The sequence below is a fragment of the Acanthaster planci genome, linkage group LG01 (assembly GCF_054643075.1).
Source record: "Acanthaster planci isolate LZ-2023a linkage group LG01, COTS_SCS, whole genome shotgun sequence".
Classification (NCBI taxonomy): domain Eukaryota; kingdom Metazoa; phylum Echinodermata; class Asteroidea; order Valvatida; family Acanthasteridae; genus Acanthaster; species Acanthaster planci.
This window is the reverse complement of record NC_141777.1, coordinates 6054557-6073740: the sequence shown is the minus strand read 5'-3', so window position 1 is coordinate 6073740 and position 19184 is coordinate 6054557. Positions and strand designations below refer to the sequence as shown.

The window sequence follows — 19184 nt, the reverse complement described above, 5'->3', positions numbered from 1 at the left end:
TACTGCCCACAGACATACATGTACTTTTAGGAAAGTCAAAGAAAGTACTGATACTTAAATACCGGTAAGTCTATGTAATTTTTCTAGCACTGAGTAATCTGGATTTTTACTGATGCACGTAGGTTGACTGTTCCTCTTCTTTTTGCGACAGATGTACCAGGTACACCCTAACCCAAATTGTCTCTGAAATGCTTTTTCGATGGGGGGGGGAGGTAACCTAGTGTGGACACTGCTTAGTCCACACAGGGTTCACAGTTTCACATTCCTTACAGTACAGGGACCTGATTTGTTCTATGGTCCACACAAGGACGGCATCATGGCAACGCCGTTACACCACCACCGGTAGAAACCGGACCCATGCACAATGCTGCTAAAATTCACGGTAATTCACTGTTACATGTACTTTCCGCTGCATTTACATGTACATGTAGCAGGGTTCTCCAAACTGGAATGCATACATGTTTCTGATTGCACAGTAATTACACATGCCAGTGCATGTGTCTTGCTTATTTAAGCCGCTGTTCCCACGATAGTCTTGTGTACAATGCATTTGCGGTGTGCATCCCGATGAAAATACATGTATATTGCCAAGTACCGAAATGTTTGTGCAGAGCTGAACGACTGGGCTGGCTTATTGGTCATGGGGAAATGAATGTGAACTTGTGTGATGAATGTACGGTATGTACTGTGTACATGTATGTACTTCACTCAAGGAGCGCACACGAAGCACGGAATGTGGCTGTACATTATGCTGTCAGTGTACATTTGAAGTACATGTACATTGGAATGTGATTTTACTTTATTTTTACCTAAACCATTGTGACCAACTCTAGAAAAATGGGTCCAAACTCGCCAGATTCAGGTTGTTTTTGATATGGCTGGATTCTGTACATCAAAGCTACAATTTGATATATGAATGACCCCTGTGGTGCACTGCGTTCTGGAGATATATAGACATTTGTATATCTACATTTTCGGATTCAATAAAAGCACTTTCCGAGAAAAAGCTCATTAAGTGTGGTGCTTGGAAACACAATGCTATGTAGGATTTCTAACTGAATGATCAATTTTTCATCTTTATTTATCAGTATCCATGTTTGTAATCACAAATTCTAAAATTATAAATATTATAGAAGTTATTAAAGGAAAAACACAAAATCACATTTTTGAAGAAATTTTGCCCTCTCCAAACAGAGGACAGGCCAGTACGTGTTTTGGCATTGCGCGACTTCACACCCTTTTTTGCAGAGGGGGTCACAATTTACCTGCTGAACATGAAATGATAATATGATACACGTGTAGGGTATATATGCATTCCATGCCAAAGACACTGCTATAAGCACAACAGAGAGTTTGCGTGGCCGCCATCTTGCAGGCCAGTGCTGCTGTTCCACGGGGTATGCACAAAGGAGGTTTCCCTATGGAACACAAGAGCTGCCCTGCAAGATGGCTACGTACATTTATAAAGTAGTTTTGTTGACGACAATGCCTCACATTTATTCCCACAATGCCATTGTGACTAAACCACATGGTCTGCAGAACACTTACCAAAGGCCAACTCTATTAATTGGTCAAGGACACGCCACAGGACACACATCATGAGATATTGATAAATGCACCTATGGGAAGATTTTGCATAATGAATGCCTAACAGATTTTTCTATCCCAGAGAGATTAATACATGAATATAATGTTTAAAGGTAACTGCAAAACCGTCAAATGCACCTATATCTTTGTTAAGAAGATATTTCAATATATGTTCACTATTTTAGAAGGTACCTGAATGGTTAGATTTGTTTGTGCACTGCATTTTGAAAGACTTTGCTGCCCTAAATTTTTGCCTTCTTTGGGAGTTTATTGGTGTGTCAGAACAAACAGCATTTCAGAAAATGAATATAAGAAACCCTTTCTCAGCATTGTTTTGCAGGGAGAAGATTCTGGGTTCACAACTTGAATACAAAAATCTATGCAGTGGACCATGTCTTCCCTGGATGGCTTCACAGCCACAGCACCCTCAGTTTAGAAGAAATCATGAATAATTTCAAATGTATTTCACAATCACTTTTCAATAAGTACATTTAACCTAATAGGGAAGTCAAATTCTGTAAAGAAAAACTATATTGAAGAAAAATTAACTACAGCTACACTTTAACCAATGACACCAAAAACATCATTTCCTAAATTGAAATTATTTGCTGACACTTATTTTTGAGTTTGTGTTGGTTTTTTTCCTCATGACATGTACATACATGTACAAGCTTAAAGATATACATGATGTCCGTATACACCTTTTAAAACAAAGAGAGGATGAATGATTTCCTGAGCAAGACACTCTCTCTCTGGGGGTACATTCTGAGCCAGGATGAGACTGCAGAAAAAGCCGGAAAACAAAATCACAGCAAATTTGCTCAGTCTTCAGCCGACAGAAATCCAAAAAATTGTAATGTAGCAAAGAAAGGTCTGTGGTCTCAATTCAAGTTGTGAAGGAGACATTTTTTCACCATTTAACACCTGAGACTGGAGCCAAGTGACTTCATTTTGAAGAGTATTACTAGACTGGTAATTGTGCATCCTATTTAAAAAATGACTGACCATTCAGTAGTCTGGAGGCACAACTGTGAAAAACATATAGATAAAGAGACTGGCCACCAGATTTCCCTTTCTACACAATTAATTGATGCAGTAGGAAAAGACCGTTAGAGAGGTGACAATCTTTTTTTCCAGTATTGCATGTTTTCTTCATGTAAGTTTCGCGAATTTCATTTGAAAATGATCTCGTAGGATTGGCACGGTAGCAATTTCTTTTCTTGTATTCGTGTTCACTGTCATATCCGTTACTGATACCTGGCCTCAATTCTGAGCCCATCCAACAAGGCCTACCTGTAACTGTTGGACAACTTTAGCATTCGGTTTGACCTTCATGGTGTAGCAAGCCGCCTGATAAACAGCCTGAAGCTCCTCTGTGCTTGTCCCTTTTGCTGTTTGAAAATGGGAAAAAGAGGAAATGACATGAATCTTATGACAAAGACAAGGTTAACCTCAGTTAAGCAGACATCTCCATAAAGCAATTAGATAAGTGTTTTTAATACAGCTTATTGTCAAAGGAATGGCGTTTGGAAGGATATCTAAATCTCTTTCAGTATTTCAAAATTAAGAGTATGCTACATGTATCTTGTTGTTCTGTATGTATTACTAAGAAATAGTAGTGTGAGTGCATACAATGTGGGACCTGGTTGAGTCTTACAAGTATAAGTAGGCAAACAAAAAATTGGGTTTTTGAAGAAAGGAACGAGGGTATTTGCCAAGATACTGGTTGTAGATGGATTTTCAATTTTCAAGGAGCCATCACTCAACCTGAAGGGCTTTGAATATGGGCACAATGCTACATTTGAAAACTGTAATACACATTTGTTTGTTAGGAAATAAAGTCAAAGTACCATATGTCGAAAACTATTTAAAAAAAGGAAAAAGAAGGAGGCAGGAACGAATGAAAGAAGTGGGTGGGGACAAGAAGCTCAGCCTCACATGTATATATATATATATATACATTTAACATTCATTAGCATTGCTACACGAATAGCAAAGGAGGCAATCAAGGAATTCAAACTCTCAAAGAGGAAAACACTTGTCACAGCAAAAATCCTGCATTTTTCCCAGAACTATTTATTGTCGTTCTGCCTCTCCAAAGAGATTTGGAAAGACCAACCAATTGGCTCAAAGCAGTAATGTTAGACCTAAACCTGAACAAGGAATAAAAACAGACTTCAAAAAGCTAACACAAAATCCAGGATGAGCAGGCTACAGAGGGGGAGGGGGAAAAGGGGCGGGGCGGGGTGGGGGGGTTAACAGCAATGCAGAACTTTCTAGAGTACTGATTATAACCAAAACCACTTTAGTCCTCTGATGCTGCAGCACTTTGGTACTAACATGCAAGGGAAAGAATTTCACATACAGACGCCAATACTTTTTCCCTGAAGTGACGTATCTGAAAGCTGTACAATGTTCGCAAAAGTTAAGTTTAGCAGTGAAAATATTGAGGTACTTTTTAAGAATACACTTAGAAAATTTGAAGAACAGTCTCACAGGGCTTATGCACAGGATGTCGAGCAGCATCTGTGTAAGGAATTCTTTCTCATACTGGAACATAAAACTCAAAAGGGGGTCTTTAAGTAATATCTTTCCATGTTGACCTCGACTGAAAGTTATTTATTGATACGCCTACCAACCAATGGAATAAGGAAAATGTTTTGTAATCTAAAATTTATGATTGACAAAACAAATTGAATAACTGAACATAACTAAACTAAGATATAAGTAATATGCTTTATTTCCTGCATTCTACTCTGTTTCAATTCCAACATGCTATAACAATTTCAACTCAGTGAGAATCACATTAAAAAGAGCATACAATGATGGAACACTCGTCACAGTCATCGGTCATCGTCAGGCAGTGGAACGAATGCAGTTCAGAAAAAGTTGAATTCTCACCATGCCTCCAAGGGTTAGGAGGATCCACTTTAACTGAAACAATGGTATCACCCTCCGGAAAATTGACATGTCTGCCTGGCAGTTTGTGTTTCTTTGACGGTGATACGTTTGGGGACATGCCGTCCTCGCTACCACTTCCCTCTACCGTAGCCGCCGGCTTGGTGGGTCCGTGAACTACGCTCGCCTGAGAGGCCATTTACAATGACTCTGTACTGTCAACAGCTACTAAAAACCATGCCTCTGTGTGGCAACAAATATCAAAAATACATTCAGATGTCTTCAGTAAAGTCATCCAATTAGAATAACATCCTGTTCTGAGTCACAGATTGCGTATTTGACTGCAAAATTCATTACATAAAACTCAATCCGAAATCTTCGAATGTGGTCAACGCCATGTTTACATTCGAGAAGTAAGGTGGTGAGGGCGCGCTGTTGATTTCGCTCACGTGCTCCGAGCTTGCTAGCTTGACCTCATATGACCCGGCAAAAAGTCGAGCGCGAGATTCGTAACGAAGTGGGAACGGGTCTTCCGGTTAAATTTCACCTACGACTTGAAACTATTCAAGCCTGAGAATCACAGGTTTGTGTTCAGTTAAGTCCAATTATTTCGTTCATGACATTATTGAAAAAAAACTGATTGAGAACTTCGACTTTTTCTCCAATTAACTTCAAACGTTAGGCCTAAACCCGGATTTTCCCATTATTGCACCCATTGAGTATAGTCTGGTCACGAGGCCCAGCAGGGATTTCCCAAAAAATTCAAACATCTAGTAAGGGCCATGTAGTTGACGCCAAGCAGTGTGTGTTCCCTGTCGTTGTTGTGCATTTGCAGACTTGAATTTTATTTTAACAACGTTCGCTGAATGTGAGAAGAGGAATGTTGCATTCTTTTTCACCACATGATCACATATTATGTGATATCAATGTCATGAGGCAATTGTGTACAACGTACATATATGTGCAAAGTCTACCACTGGCGGAGTCAAGAAAATTTTTGAAGTAGGCCTAGGCCCCTACTTCCTAACAAAATTGGACAATTTTCCCAGTCCTACCTCATTTCAGCATTTCTGCAATGACATGAATGACCAAGATACGTGTACAATGAAAAAGGTGGAGGCAGCTTGAAACATTCTTTCCTCAACTTATTAAGGTCAGACATTGTTAACATGTTGACACCATGTGAATCTGGGACTGAAAAAAATTCTAAAATTTCTAAGAATATACTTTTGAAATGCACTTAATTCTCCACAGACTTTATGGGTGATAGACAACTGACTAGGCCTATGTGTCAGGCTGTTACACTTCGGTCTTTCCAATGTGAGTCTCGCATCTCGGGGCCCAAACCAGACCTAAATGGAAATATCCAATACTGTAGGCTCATGACTACATGTAGCTCCATCATGAGAGATTCGCCATATTGAGCTAGAACCAATGTTCTAAGAAACCTTGTGGGTTGTTCTTTTCAGGCATCTTATCAGGCCAATATCTGTTCCAACTTCCAGGTCAATATCTGTTCCAGGTCAATATATATTCCAGGTCAAGGTTTAAAGTTAACAAACGTAAAGCAAAGGATCACTGCATGTGTACATATAATTCAGCAGTACCAGATAAAAAACACAGGCATTTTCTGGATTACTTGGGCTCAACTATCCATTATGACGAGCCTTCTAAACGTATGAAATATTTAGTAGTGGTCCAAGGAACAATGTAGGCTATGCAAACAACGGTAGAAGGTGCAAACAGTAGGCAAACCAACAGGGGTTTGACCATTCAGACTTAATTATTCCAATAGTTACCAGTGGTTATGGATTATTAGCATGCACTCATTGTTTATATTTGCAAGTTCCAATGTGCGCACACACTTGTAACTAAGTCAGGTAGTAGCTGGTACTTTTGAGAGTAAGACTGATAAGCAATGAATATCTACGGTACATGTATAATGAGGGTGGCTTTGAGTGGGGAAGTGGAACCGAGGTAACTGATGCAGGGAACTTGTTTCAAGTAGGCACTTTTCTTGGCAAGGAGTATTGATTTATAGATGCATGTATGCATGTATATGGTAATACGTAACCTAACAGTCCCAAATCCTACGATTTCTATATGAGTTTTATTATTATTATTTATTTCTGGTAATGACACCAAGGATTCCTCAAAAGTGCCCTAGGCACTGTAGCTTGCAAGCCTGAAGAAACCTGTAGAGAGGAGATAATAAGAAGCAGTTACAGTTTTAGAGGTGGAGGGAAAACTCCAGAGGAACATTAGAACTGGGTAAAACCCACGGAATCAGGTAGGGGCTGAAAACCCAATCCACATGTGGATCGTGCCGGGAATCGAACCCGTACCACAGAGGTGGAAGGCGAGGGAAGAACCACTACCCCAACCCAACTCCCTATTTGCATTTTACCCCAGAGGGTTAGAGTTGAAGTGATGATAACATGTTCCAGGAGAGATGGTAGTTAATTGAAGTACATGCACTTGTTTCTGGTTCAGTTGTCGGGTGTTTCTGCAGTGGATTTCCAATGAGATCCATTTCTATTCCTTCATCATCAAATACGCAATCTTCCATGGGAAAGATTGGGTACGTACGTGTACATGTTGGTGTAGTGTATACATGTAGTTTGCTGGTGCCAACTAAATCTCATTTAGCATTGTTTAGCTGGCTACATGTGGACAACGTCCTCTATACGCGACCGCTCCTATAAAAGGTATTAAACTACATTATCAATTGTGCAAGACCTGTGGCCAAGTAAATACCGTGTATATCTTGTGAGCATAAGACAAATTTTCCCAAGTGGGATCAAATTCAAGCCAAAGACTTCTTTTTTTCAGCTCCAAAAATTAGGAACGTTCTTCCATTGTTATTTTATGTTATTCTAACATTCAGCTACAGAGTATTTTCTATTTCGGATTCATAGTTCTTATGGGTTAAACCCTCCCCCCCCCCGAAGGGATTTCTCAGTCCAAATTATACTTAAAAGGGCTGTTCCAACATTCTCAAATGGTCTAATGCCCAACTTACCACGTTGATGTTCAGGCAAAACCAGACTAAGATTTGTCATGGCAAAAAATTTCCAAGTCTCGAAAAGCAGTTGCTTTGCAAGTTCATTTACTTAAACATACACTGCCTAAAATTAAAGAACCCCATACCCATTGGCCACTTGGTTTAAATGAAGTCAACCATCTTTTTTTTTTAATAAAATGAACAATGGTGATTGATGTTGCCACAACAAAATGCTTGTGCAGTTGAGTTGATTACAACTTTAATTGATTAGGTGTGGTTTGGATGATTGAGGAAAATGGTAATGCCATCGGGAAAAGGAGGTGAAAAGGATGCCTTATGTTGTTGGTTAGCGTCTGTTTCTGCACTCCCTATCATATTCCACGTGTCATCCACAGCTTGGTATGACTTGCCTTCACTTGAGAGTTTTCGCTCAGCTACTCTATTATCACAACAGAATATGTTGTTTTTTTGGTCAGATATACTGTACGGCTGGCAATCCTGCAGTATGCCTCGTCAAGCTGCCAAGAAAGGTATGTCAACCGAGCTTGAAGGAATTTCTGCTGTCTAGGGATTTTGGAAGATGTGGCTGTAATGCTGCTTGTTCAGACTGTATAATTGTTAATTATACAAAAAATTCAAGGCCGTCTGATTTTGCTACCACGGTCCACCTGTGACTGCGATTTGCACCGACAGTTTCATCAACATTTCTATCTTTCTGTGCATGGTAAAAAAAATTGCATCCACGTATTGTCTTGATTGGTGATTTTCTTCTCTATGCACAGTTTCCTCTTGAGATGGCTCTTGACCTGACTGGATTGAATTGGTTGCCTTTTTTTTGCAGCGGCACCCAAGAAAAGAGGGCCTAGGGCATATAAGCTTCCAGATCCCATCCCTCAGGGGGAGGTCCTGAAAGATCTCAATAAGAAGGAATGGAAACTGGGACCGACCATTGGCCAAGGAGGCTTTGGAGAACTCTATCTCGGTATGGGAGTCGTAGATGACTCATTGAATCCTGTCTCTTGGTTTTGGCTTTGATCAAGCAGCCTTTTACGTCTGGGAAAAATTATGAGCCAATTTCCAAGGGAGTTGTGACTCTTGTAACTCTTGAAATTGGAATGATTTCCAAATATTGGTGCAGCTGAAGCTGATTTGCCATTGTCATTTTGTGTTGGTCATTTCATACAGTTGTCATAAGTGTGAGTGTTTATTAAAGATTCTTTTGTATCGTTTGTGTTTTCACAGCTGATGAAGCAACATCCAGTCCGATTGGCACTAATGCAAGATACGTTGTTAAAATTGTAAGTTTTACAGAAAGATGAATTCAGATTTAGCAGACATTCATTCAGTCGTTTTGCAGACGGGAAAATAAATTGTAGCAAAATGAGGCAAATGTGACAAGGTCTGAAACTGCATTTGGAAACAAAACTAAACAATGTATTGTCTGTAAATGGCCACAAAATCATATGGTACCCATGGTCATGTTGTAACCATGAAACAGAACCTTATTACAAACTTCTTTTTTTTATTTTGTGAGAAATTTTTCCTGTTGGGAAATTCTCGGTTAACCTGAGTCACATGCATTACTTGTTATATTTCAGGAACCCAAAGATAACGGACCTCTGTATACAGAGCAGGCGTTCTACCAAAGAGGTGCCAAAGCTGATTTGAGTATGTCTCTTGTTTCTGTATTTACCCGCCTGGTTTTTTCAGTTCCATTTATGAACTGTTGAGTTTCTTGAACAGAGTTGAGTAATCCGGTTTTCATTTGAATATTTTTGAGCGTGTACTAAATGTTTACTCTTGTTCAGATTCGTTTACAACATCTTCCAGAGATGCCAATTTGTACGATTTAGGCGTAATTTTTACGATTTGTTAAGTCCATTTATGACTGTACAATCCAGACTAAGATTTTTACGATTTCCATCTCGAACTGTTCAAAACGATACATTTGTGTATAAACTCTACGCGAGCTAGTAGTACAGAGCCGGCCTCATAATTCGCGCATCAGAAATGTGTCGCTGGCATCCCACAGTTTGTGCATACCAGCTGCGTCAGTAGCGGTAGAAACCATCGTGGCTGAATCATCCATTCACCTTAATTAACGCTATGATGAACAGGGGACAAACAGGCATGATTGCACTTCATGTGCAATGTGATCGTGTACGTCCATGCGTGTACGCGTTGTACATGTAGAGATATCGTACACACGTGCCAAACATGATCGTGCTAAAGTTGACCGGAGTGGAGGACTGTCAAGGATTCAATTCTTGGATATTTGGTGAGAACTGGACTTGTTGTGCACAGTGGCAACAAGTGAGCCAAACTGGGTCTTTATTGAAAAGTCTTGTTGTGGAGAAGCCTATGTGTTTTGCAATGCATGTAACTGTGACATAAATTTTGCCCACGCTGGATCTTACGACACCGAGAAGCACATTAGTTAGGCCAAGAAAAAATGGCTCCGCCTCCGATTAAATAGGGTCAGTAGGTAAGGATTTTTGGACAATTTTTTGTGCAGATTGAATGGGACGAAAGTTGCCAAAAATTGCCACAAAAGTGATTACAATGAAAACTTACCAGAATTAATTTGAAAATATAATCAACAACAAATTGCAATTCACACTTGCACCACAATTCACACTTTCACACCTGCTAGGCAGGTAAATACAAATGTTTTGACATGAAAAGAAGTTGTTGACAGGTGTTTGTTTTGATAGAAAAACGACTGTATTTATAAAAGTTTTTTAACTTTTTTTTTTTCCAATTTGCCGATGAAAACTCTTAGGGTCGCATCAAAAAATTAGGGTTGGTCGGGAAACCAGAAGTGGAAGTGCAATAGGATTACATTTTTTCATTTTGAAAAGTTGGCATCTCTGCATCTTCTGATCCTTCATTTGAAAATACCCAAGATAGTGTCTTTGTGTACTCAAAAATGTAAGATCTGGTGGACAGCTTTGTGTACATACTAATGCACAAATTTCAGTGCTGGACTAAACATTTCATGCTGGACGACATGTTTGTAAACTCACATGGTAAACACAAAGTTGCAGCCTGTATGTAGCAGCAGGTGACACCTATAGTCATCCCACGCTTGCGGGATTCCCAAACAGTTTGTACACAAACGGCAGCTGGAACTAGTCTATGCAGGTTCAGCATTTGCAAAGCCCTTACCTGTTTGTGTGCCACAGCCAGGTGTTGCAGCAAAATGTCACTCTGCGACATTGTCTTGGAGTGTAGTAAACAGTGACAATCTAGTGGGAAATGTCAAGCAAATCAAGGCCAAATGATTTATACTACGGATTGGCATTTGTAAAGACCAACTTTATAAAGGCCTGTATTTATGGTATCTTGTCGTTCAAACAAGTTTGTATTTTCGGCTAAAAAATAATTCTGTGCCTGGAACCAGTTTGTTGTGGGGTAATGCCGTCAGTGGTTAAGGGCATGCTCTGCCCTTAGCATACCATTCATAATACCTGGAGCTTTGAATGTAATGTTGTTGCCCTACAGAGCAGGTTCAGGTCAAACTAATAACTCTAAAAGCCAGTTGGCACTCTTTGTTTCAGAACAACGTTTGCTTAGAAATCTTACATGCATAGGTACATGCAGCCCTACCGGTGTCAGTTGGTGAACTAATTTTAACCAGCAGACATTTTGCTGCAGTCTGCAGAAAACCACTTTCTTTTTAAAGCTGTTGTGTGAACTGGTGAAATGATGTTGGATGGTATGCACTTTTGGTTGAAGCCACTGAACTGGTAAACAGGTACCGATTTCCAATGACAATTTTACAGAAGATATGTACGGCACACTGGGTTATTGTTTTGGCACTGATCTAGGGCTCTAATTTTTCGTAGGCCTTATTGAATAATTCAGCCTCCGTTCACCATTAGTGTTATCTTTCCTTTTTGTCGTAGTCGAGGAATGGAAGAAGAAACATAAACTGGCCCACCTGGGAGTACCCAAGTACATCGGGGCGGGGATTCACACCCGTGGCAAGACGGAGTTCCGTTTCCTGGTCATGGAGAGATTTGGAGAGGACATCTGGAAGAAGTTTTTGGCCTGCAGCAAACGATTTACTACCAAGACCGCGTTCACCCTGGGCATACAGATGGTAAAGAGTTGGGATCGTTGGCGTGGGAAATTTGTCTGAGCGGCTGCTTTTGGTCAATGCCTCTCTTGTTCCATTTTGTTGGTTGATTTGTCAACCCCCTCAGTAACCGTACATTTCTGCCAGGAATAACTGGAGCATGTTTGGTTGCCGGCTCATTAACTTGTCTTCTTTGAAAGCCCTCTTTGAATAACAAGAAGATCAGCGACAGTTATTCCACACTGAAAGCGTGCAAAGGGACAGTGTGTGAAGTTTAAATTAAATTTTGCTGTTTTATTTATCATTTATATCTTCTTGTTTTGCTCCTGTCAGTTGGACAGTCTTGAGTACCTGCACAGCACTGGCTATGCCCACGCTGACATCAAGAGCGCTAACATCCTCTTAGGGTATGGACCCACGGCACAGGACCAGGTATGGCAATCTCTGCAGAGGTGTTGGTCTGCCACACTTGCTGTAGCATTATTACTCCCCCTGGAATCCCTGTAACATTGCATGTAATGTAATTGGGTGCTGTCACTGGCCCCCGTGACCAGATGTGCATCCGCCATTGTCGTGGGTGTAGACCATTGCATCCTGCACAGTATTTACATAGAAGGCGAGCCTTCTGTAAATGGTAATGAGTTTGAGAAAAACTCCAAGTCAGCACTTGGTACAGGATCAGGACGATAACGGTAACTGTACATTGCAAAGGTGTGGACCATCATGCCATTTTTGAACTCACGGTTTTATGGGCCAATGAGCTGAAGTCTCAACCATACATACTCGGAAAGAGATATTCTTGCATGGTGCTACCGCAGACCTCTATAACTTACTACCTTCTCCGTGAAAAGCTTCAAAGCTCATCTGAGTTTTAATCGAGTTCACAATGTACGACTCAAGGTTGCTCACAGAACACTTGTGTGCAGCAATGGTGGCTGGTCTAGGGGAAGCCGTACGGTCACATGGTACTTTGACAATTTTTGATCAGATCATAGAATTGTAATAAATAAAGCAAGGGCTATTATCAATGACTGGGCTGCATTTTTGGATGAGATCATGACGTTTCTGAAACCAACAGGTTGACCCATTCTCAACAAACCAGTTTGCAATCCTTAAACTGGTACGCAATGTACAACGATTGAATCCACGCCCATTTCAAAAGTATCTTTTTTTTTATATCTTCAGCCCCCTAAAAAATTGGTGTTTCCTGTCCAAGATAGCACACTGATTCAAAAAAATCTTCACTGAAATGGGTTGTGAATTATCCAGCAATGTCTGGAACACCATTGGATACCCCAGTTGGTAGAGTGCTAGTATGTTTCAGAGAACGTAGCTTCTTATCCCTCTCTAGTCCATTCCTTTTCTTAATCTGATATGTTGACATCATGGCTGTGATGGTAAATAACAGCCAGCAGAAACCACTCCTGCAGAACAATATTTCTCATGTCTGCAGTCATTTGCTTTGAATACAGCCAAATCAATGAAAAGTGGAAAGGCCACCCAAGCCAGTTCCTGTCTGTGGTCTAGTTGATTTTGATGTTGTGAATAATAGGGCATTTTGCCCCTAAGTTTAAATGGCCAAGGGTTTTGGCAGGAGTTACTGCAACTTGATATCAGTTTCACTTGATAAGTCTCAAGGTTAACTCTTAATGGTGGCTAGGTACCTGCCGAAGTTGGGTGAAGTTGTGCCTGTGATTTTATGAGCAGGTCTACTTAGTTGACTACGGCCTTGCCGTCCGTTTCTGTCCCAATGGAGAGCACCGTGAATATAAAGAGGACCCCAGGAAAGCTCACGACGGAACGCCGGAATTCACCAGCATTGACGCTCACAAGGGAGTAGGTGAGTTGAGAACTGGCTGGGAGACTCATAGACAGGCAGACAAATCTGAAGAAGTTAATTCTTCAGTTCAGTAGTCGTTATTCGCTGGGTAGCCATATTTTATCTTGTTCAATACTCATTTTAATCTCTAAAATGGGGTAGCACCAGACTATTTTGGATTCCAAAGTTCTTTTTTTTTTTTAAATAGGGCTTAAAACATTTAGATATACATGTAACTTATTACAAATGTTAATTCAAAGCAAAAGCAGGCTCAAAAAATGAGATGTTTTACCTCTCTTTTAATTCAATATGGCCGACACATGAATAAAGTCTATTGTAATTTGCCATTTACAACTCTGCTTGTCTTTCCTTCCAATGAATAACTCTCTGCCGTATAGTTCCGTCCAGGCGAGGAGACCTGGAGATCCTCGGTTATGTCGTCACCCAGTGGCTGGCTGGGTCATTGCCGTGGGAACACAAGATATCAGAAGCATGCACTGACTTCCCCTACATTACGAATCAAAAGAAGCAGTAAGTTTGAAGCTGCCTGGTGGTTGTTGCCATGGCTACCGTTCTTTTTAAAAAAAAATTACCTGTTACCGGATTGCTTGGGTCTCCACAAAAAAAAGCTGCGGGACAAAATTCAAGATTTATAACCTCAGAAAAAGTTTGGTTTGAAAATTGTTATTAGTTAGGGGTCATTTGAAATTTTCAGTGTTTTAAATTTCGATTTTTTGTGGAAATTGTTTTGACCCACCACTTACCCTCATTTTTAATTAAACCAACCTGATTTTGTTCATTGAGTGTTGTATGTACACATGTAGCATGCATGGTAGGGGCCATGTTGAATGCTGCGCTGTTACTGGATTTGTGGGGTTTTTTAATGATAAGTGAATTTCAATTTTCAAAACTTTACCTTGACCTACCCACCCACTATTTTATAAAAAAAAGTAAAACCATCGAAATTTTTAAATGACCCCTTGTAAATCTAAATGCACATCTTATTTTATACTTGCCTAATTTTTCTGACTTATGGTGAATCTCTTGGACAGTTGTATTCGACAAGAAAGAATGAGTTTTGACCTTTTTATCTGTAGGTACATGTCAAATGTTGGCTCCTTGATGAAGGCTTGCTTTCCAGGAGGAGACCACCCAGGTAATTAGGTATTCCTGAGATCCAAGTCTTCAAGTCAATGATTAAAATGTCTTTTTGTCCTTTTTAAATGTAGTTTGTCTGATTGAAAAAGTTTTAGTGATCCAAACTGAGTAGACTTTGGAGTTTGTTGCTGGGTACACCTGTACAAGTCAGGATAAACCTTGACGTAGAATGTGTTCTGATTTTTTAATTTGGATGTTTTGTTTTCTTTGTAATATTTGTCAATCAACAGTTGAGCTTCTGAAATACATGGAGTACGTGAGCAAGCTGAAATACGAAGAGGTACCAGACTACAAGCTATTAAAGAAACTTTTTGTGAATGGAATTGCAAACTCTGGCTCTAAAGCAAATGGGAAACTAGACTTTACACTGCCTTCAGTTTCAGCACGGGACACTAAGCCCCAGGCAAAAAAGCGTAAAGCTGTGGGCGGCTCCAGCGAGTCGCCCAAGAAGGCTGCCAAGGTGGGCAGGGCCAGAAGGCCTGTTGTGTCAACCAGCGATGACACTGCGTCCGATCAGGAGCCTGCAGTCAAACCCCCCGTCAAAGGGCAACGACAAAAAGTGCCAAGTGCCACTAAGCCGAAACTGGTCGCAGCAACCAAGAGACCAGTTGCCAAGTCACCGTTGCGGTCACCAATCAGGTCACCTGTCAAGTCACCTCAGGCAAAGTCACCACTAGGAGTCAAAGCAAACCCAGATGCCAGGGCAAAACCAGATTTGGCAAAGAAGTCACCGGGCGCTGGCAGACTCAAAGGTAGGCGCAGCATTGTTTGCTAACTCGCACAGTTGATGTATGGAAAAAAAAAACATAAATCTTCAACCTGAGTAGGGTGCTAGTGTAGAGCCTGGTGTGTTTTGGTGAGTCAAGATAAAACAAGCTGAATTTGATTTCAATAAAAAGCAGTTCTCAATACGGTAAACCACCAAGCATGTACAATAAGGGACCAACTTTCCAACTTCATATTCTACTTATTGAATGTATTGCAGTTACCACCTGTTCGATAATTAGTTATTTCACATGGCACTGCACACAAATGCATTTGGAGGCTTTGGTAATTAAGGAAAAATTTCCGACTGAAATCATGAGGGCTGCTGAATACTTAATACTTGGTGGCCATAAGCAAATTAGATGCAATAAAACAATCATTAAGTCAAGAGCGCCCGCTTTTAAACTATGTATGTCATAAATACCACTGCTTGACGGATTTCATTTAAAATAGACAGCGTAGCTTGCCCCTTTTGGGGGGAGGGATGCACTGTATTAGTTTCCTTTGCTCTTCTCCTGTGCAACTTGACTAAGTTCCTGCTTCAGTTCCTAACCTTTATATCACCGCTTGATGCTGTCAAGGCTCAAAGACTACCGGCACCACCACCCCAACTGTTTCTGCCGGCGAGATATTCACGAAGAGGAAAAGAAAAACACCTGTGGCAACGGCAACATCGTCCACTCAGACGTCTCCTGGTGTCAAACAAACACCCAAGATTAAGAGAAAACGCTGAGAGCCAAGAGACTGCACACCCAGTCATGTATGAAAACTGATAACACATGGACTAAAATAGTTTGCACACTGACGATTAATGTAATCAATCTTCACTGGGCAATATTATCTTAGTCCGCATGAGATTTTAACCACCTCTGTTCCAGAGCCAACTTCGTGGACTTGCAAGATGTGTAAATTTGATGAAAAATATCTTCTAAGCTGAATACAGGTTTTCAATCTCAGTGCCATTTCCAGCAAAAATATAGCACAGGTCCAATCTTTTGGAGAGACGGACCACTCTTTAGATGTTTCACTTGGCTCATCCTTCACCTGTAGGACTAAAGTTTTGTTTGCTTCATACAAATGTGTCTTTTTGTGTTTGACAGTTTAACTGTGTTGAGTTTTTGGAGTCTCAAACTGACATTTTAGAACCCCACATTTTCCAAACATACAGTCCCTTTAAACTCTAAAAGAGCGGGGGGGGGCAGAATCCTATCAACATTTTTTCGATATCGCCACCGTGCTTTTTTCCACAAGTATTGTAGGAGATTTGTCATAAACTGAGTTACTCATTGCAGTCACTTTGATGCTACTTTTTTGGATCCATTTTTTCTAAGACAGGCCAAAATGTATACTTCTCCATTGCCGTGCTCAATGCACGCTGGCGGGCCTGCATTTGGCCTTGAACGTCAAATGACCATAACAACAAACCCCATGTGTTGAATTAATTTAAAACTTTACATCTAAACTGCTCCAAGGAGTGTCCCCATGTGCATGCTTAGTTTTTTCCTAAAACTGGTCATGAGACTGCCAAGTTCTGTGAGATGGTCCAAAATAACCCGGTTCTTTAGAGTTAAACTACCCATTCTATGACCGATCTTCATTATTAGTCACGTCAAATGCAGGTCGAGTTATTTTGAATACTTTATGGACCAAGATGTTAGGAGCAGTTTATAGATGGCTCAGATCCTTCATATTTTAAAGGATAGAGGTTCTGCATGGCAGCCATTTTCCGGTAAGAGCTCTTATTCCACAGGAACACGTGAGTAGACCTTTTTGTGCTATCCATCCAGAACAAAAGCAGTTACTGGAAAGATGGCTGCCATGCAGAACCTCTATAATCAAATGTTGCTTCAAAATGCAGTACTCCTGTTGGCATATGCTCAAACATTATTAAGTATTACAAGCAAAGATCGTATATCGCCGAAGGTGCAAGATGGAGAACTCTGCCCAAAGGGTGTAATTACCATGGGCGCCATTTGAGCAAGCGATACGCCTGCGCAGTTTACGGTAATGCTTAGGCACAGGCTCACCAGGTGCACGTGCTTGCCGCTGAGCCTGTGCATTAATGTGCACTGCGCACGCGCATCGCTTGCTCAAATGGCACCCATGCGATTACGATGTTTTACGTGTATTTACTGTGAAGTTCGCCCATCTTGCGCCACTTCACGGCGCTATACGGTCTTTGATTACAAGTCCTTTCCATACGTTAGAGGTGAAGGACAAATTGTACATACAAATTTTTATTCTGTGTAGAATGCGCTGTACATTGTACAGGTGTGAGGATGGATACATTACAGACCAAGAAAAAGAGAACGGGACAATTTCATGGTAATTCTTGTAAAGTTGGCCGTTTTTTGTTTGTTTTGCTCATACTGATTTTTCCTTCAAACAGTTGAAGTCAAATGTTCTTATTCATGGAGAACTCCTGGCAGAAGAAACTTCCTTATATTTATTTCACAACGGAGCTAATAATATTACCATATACATGTATACATTTTACAGTTTAGTACAAGGTTAACCCTGACCGCCTAGGATGTGTGAAAGAAAATGCATTTATCGAAATATGAGGATTGAAGGATGTTAGTGTTATTTCAACCAGTTCTTTTCTTTTTTTTCTGTCTTTGTTTTAGTTGGCAAACAGTTTGTCATATGTTGTTGAGATCAGCTATATTGTTTGCATTACATTTTGTGAAATATTATTATGATATTTTTGAAAAAAAAAAGAATAATACAAATGCAATACTGCGGACTTCTATGCAGATAGAAATGTTACAATAGCCTTTGTTAGGTCTATGTTTATAACACACTGGTCACTTAATACATCTAGTAAGTACAGTGTTTTAACACATCTTTATGGACATGATATTGGACATCTTGGGCTGTTCCGTCAGTCAGTCCGTTTACAATTTTGATGAAAGCTTGATTTTGAGTTTAAATTTGGAGATAAAAATTTAGCATCGCACATGACTTACATTAAATCAGAATTGGGTCTAGTTGGATTAAGATGTGGGAAGCCCAAACGAGCTTGTCATTGTTTTTGTTTTGTTTTGTTCTGTTAATTAATGGCACAATGCCAAACGTTTGAATTCATGAGGAGTCAGTCAGGGCAGAAAGGCGCGACACGTGGATTCTGTTTTCAGTTTCAGTCTCGGAGTGTGTCTGCTTTACCAAGCATAGTTTGAAAAGGGCAACATCGTGGTTCATCCTCTCACTGTAGTGGTTCAACTTTTCACCGTCATGACAAAACTTTTCAAATGCCCACCCCACAAATCCGTACCTGAATAATTATTGTTTATCAGTGCAAAAGTAAGAATAATTTTATGAGGTGAAGAGTGAAGCACACGTATTTATTCAACATGCAGCTAGAGGAACATTTCATGTCACAGAATGAAATATTTCATTTTAGGGGACAGGCACAGTGAGATTTTTTTTAATTTCGTTCCCTCGAATTATTTCGTTCCTTCGAAAACTGATTTCGTTCCCTCGAAATATTTTTGTGTACTTGGCGCCATTGTCGTACACTCGTGGGACGGGAAGCGAATCAATATATCAAGGGAAGGAAATAGCATATTTCGAGAGAATGTAATGGTATTTCAAGGGAACGAAATATCTTATTTTGAGGGAACGAAATCATTTCGAGAGAACGAAAGAATATTTCGAGAGAACGAAATAATACTGCGAGGGAACAAAAAAATAATTTGAGAGAACGAAATGATTTCGAGGGAACGAAATAATAATTTGAGGGAACGAAATTAATAAAAATCTCATTGTGCCAGTCCCCTTAGGGGCTCCGTATGCTGCCGGTGCTGCATTGAGAACTGTGTCTCTTGGTCGGCTATGTGCCGAGCGGGGGGGGGGCCAACTGCTACAAGATC

The 19184-nt window shown here is 40.3% G+C and overlaps 1 protein-coding gene and 1 long non-coding RNA gene across 3 annotated transcripts; one reads left to right on the top strand and one right to left on the bottom strand.

Moving 5' to 3' along the window:
• Window positions 1–212: 212 nt before the first annotated feature.
• Window positions 213–4894, bottom strand: LOC147800286 (uncharacterized). Its single transcript, XR_015428156.1, has 3 exons — window positions 4489–4894; window positions 2881–2978; window positions 213–2368 (listed from the first exon to the last, which is right to left on the bottom strand). It is a non-coding gene; the product is annotated as an uncharacterized LOC147800286 (long non-coding RNA).
• Window positions 4895–4944: 50 nt separating this feature from the next.
• Window positions 4945–18329, top strand: vrk1 (VRK serine/threonine kinase 1). Of its 2 annotated transcripts, none has more exons than XM_022240026.2 (12): window positions 4945–5068; window positions 7966–8019; window positions 8331–8471; window positions 8732–8787; window positions 9088–9157; window positions 11398–11594; window positions 11904–12002; window positions 13278–13410; window positions 13788–13920; window positions 14487–14545; window positions 14778–15299; window positions 15894–18329. In XM_022240026.2, the coding sequence occupies exons 2-12, from the start codon at window positions 7995–7997 to the stop codon at window positions 16043–16045; spliced, it is 1587 nt and encodes a 528-aa protein (XP_022095718.2). In that variant the 5' UTR covers window positions 4945–5068; window positions 7966–7994; the 3' UTR covers window positions 16046–18329. The 2 variants fall into 2 exon arrangements, with proteins under 2 accessions (XP_022095718.2, XP_087000194.1); XM_087144068.1 differs by lacking the exon at window positions 4945–5068 and adding an exon at window positions 6963–7066.
• The last annotated feature ends 855 nt before the right edge of the window (window positions 18330–19184 follow it).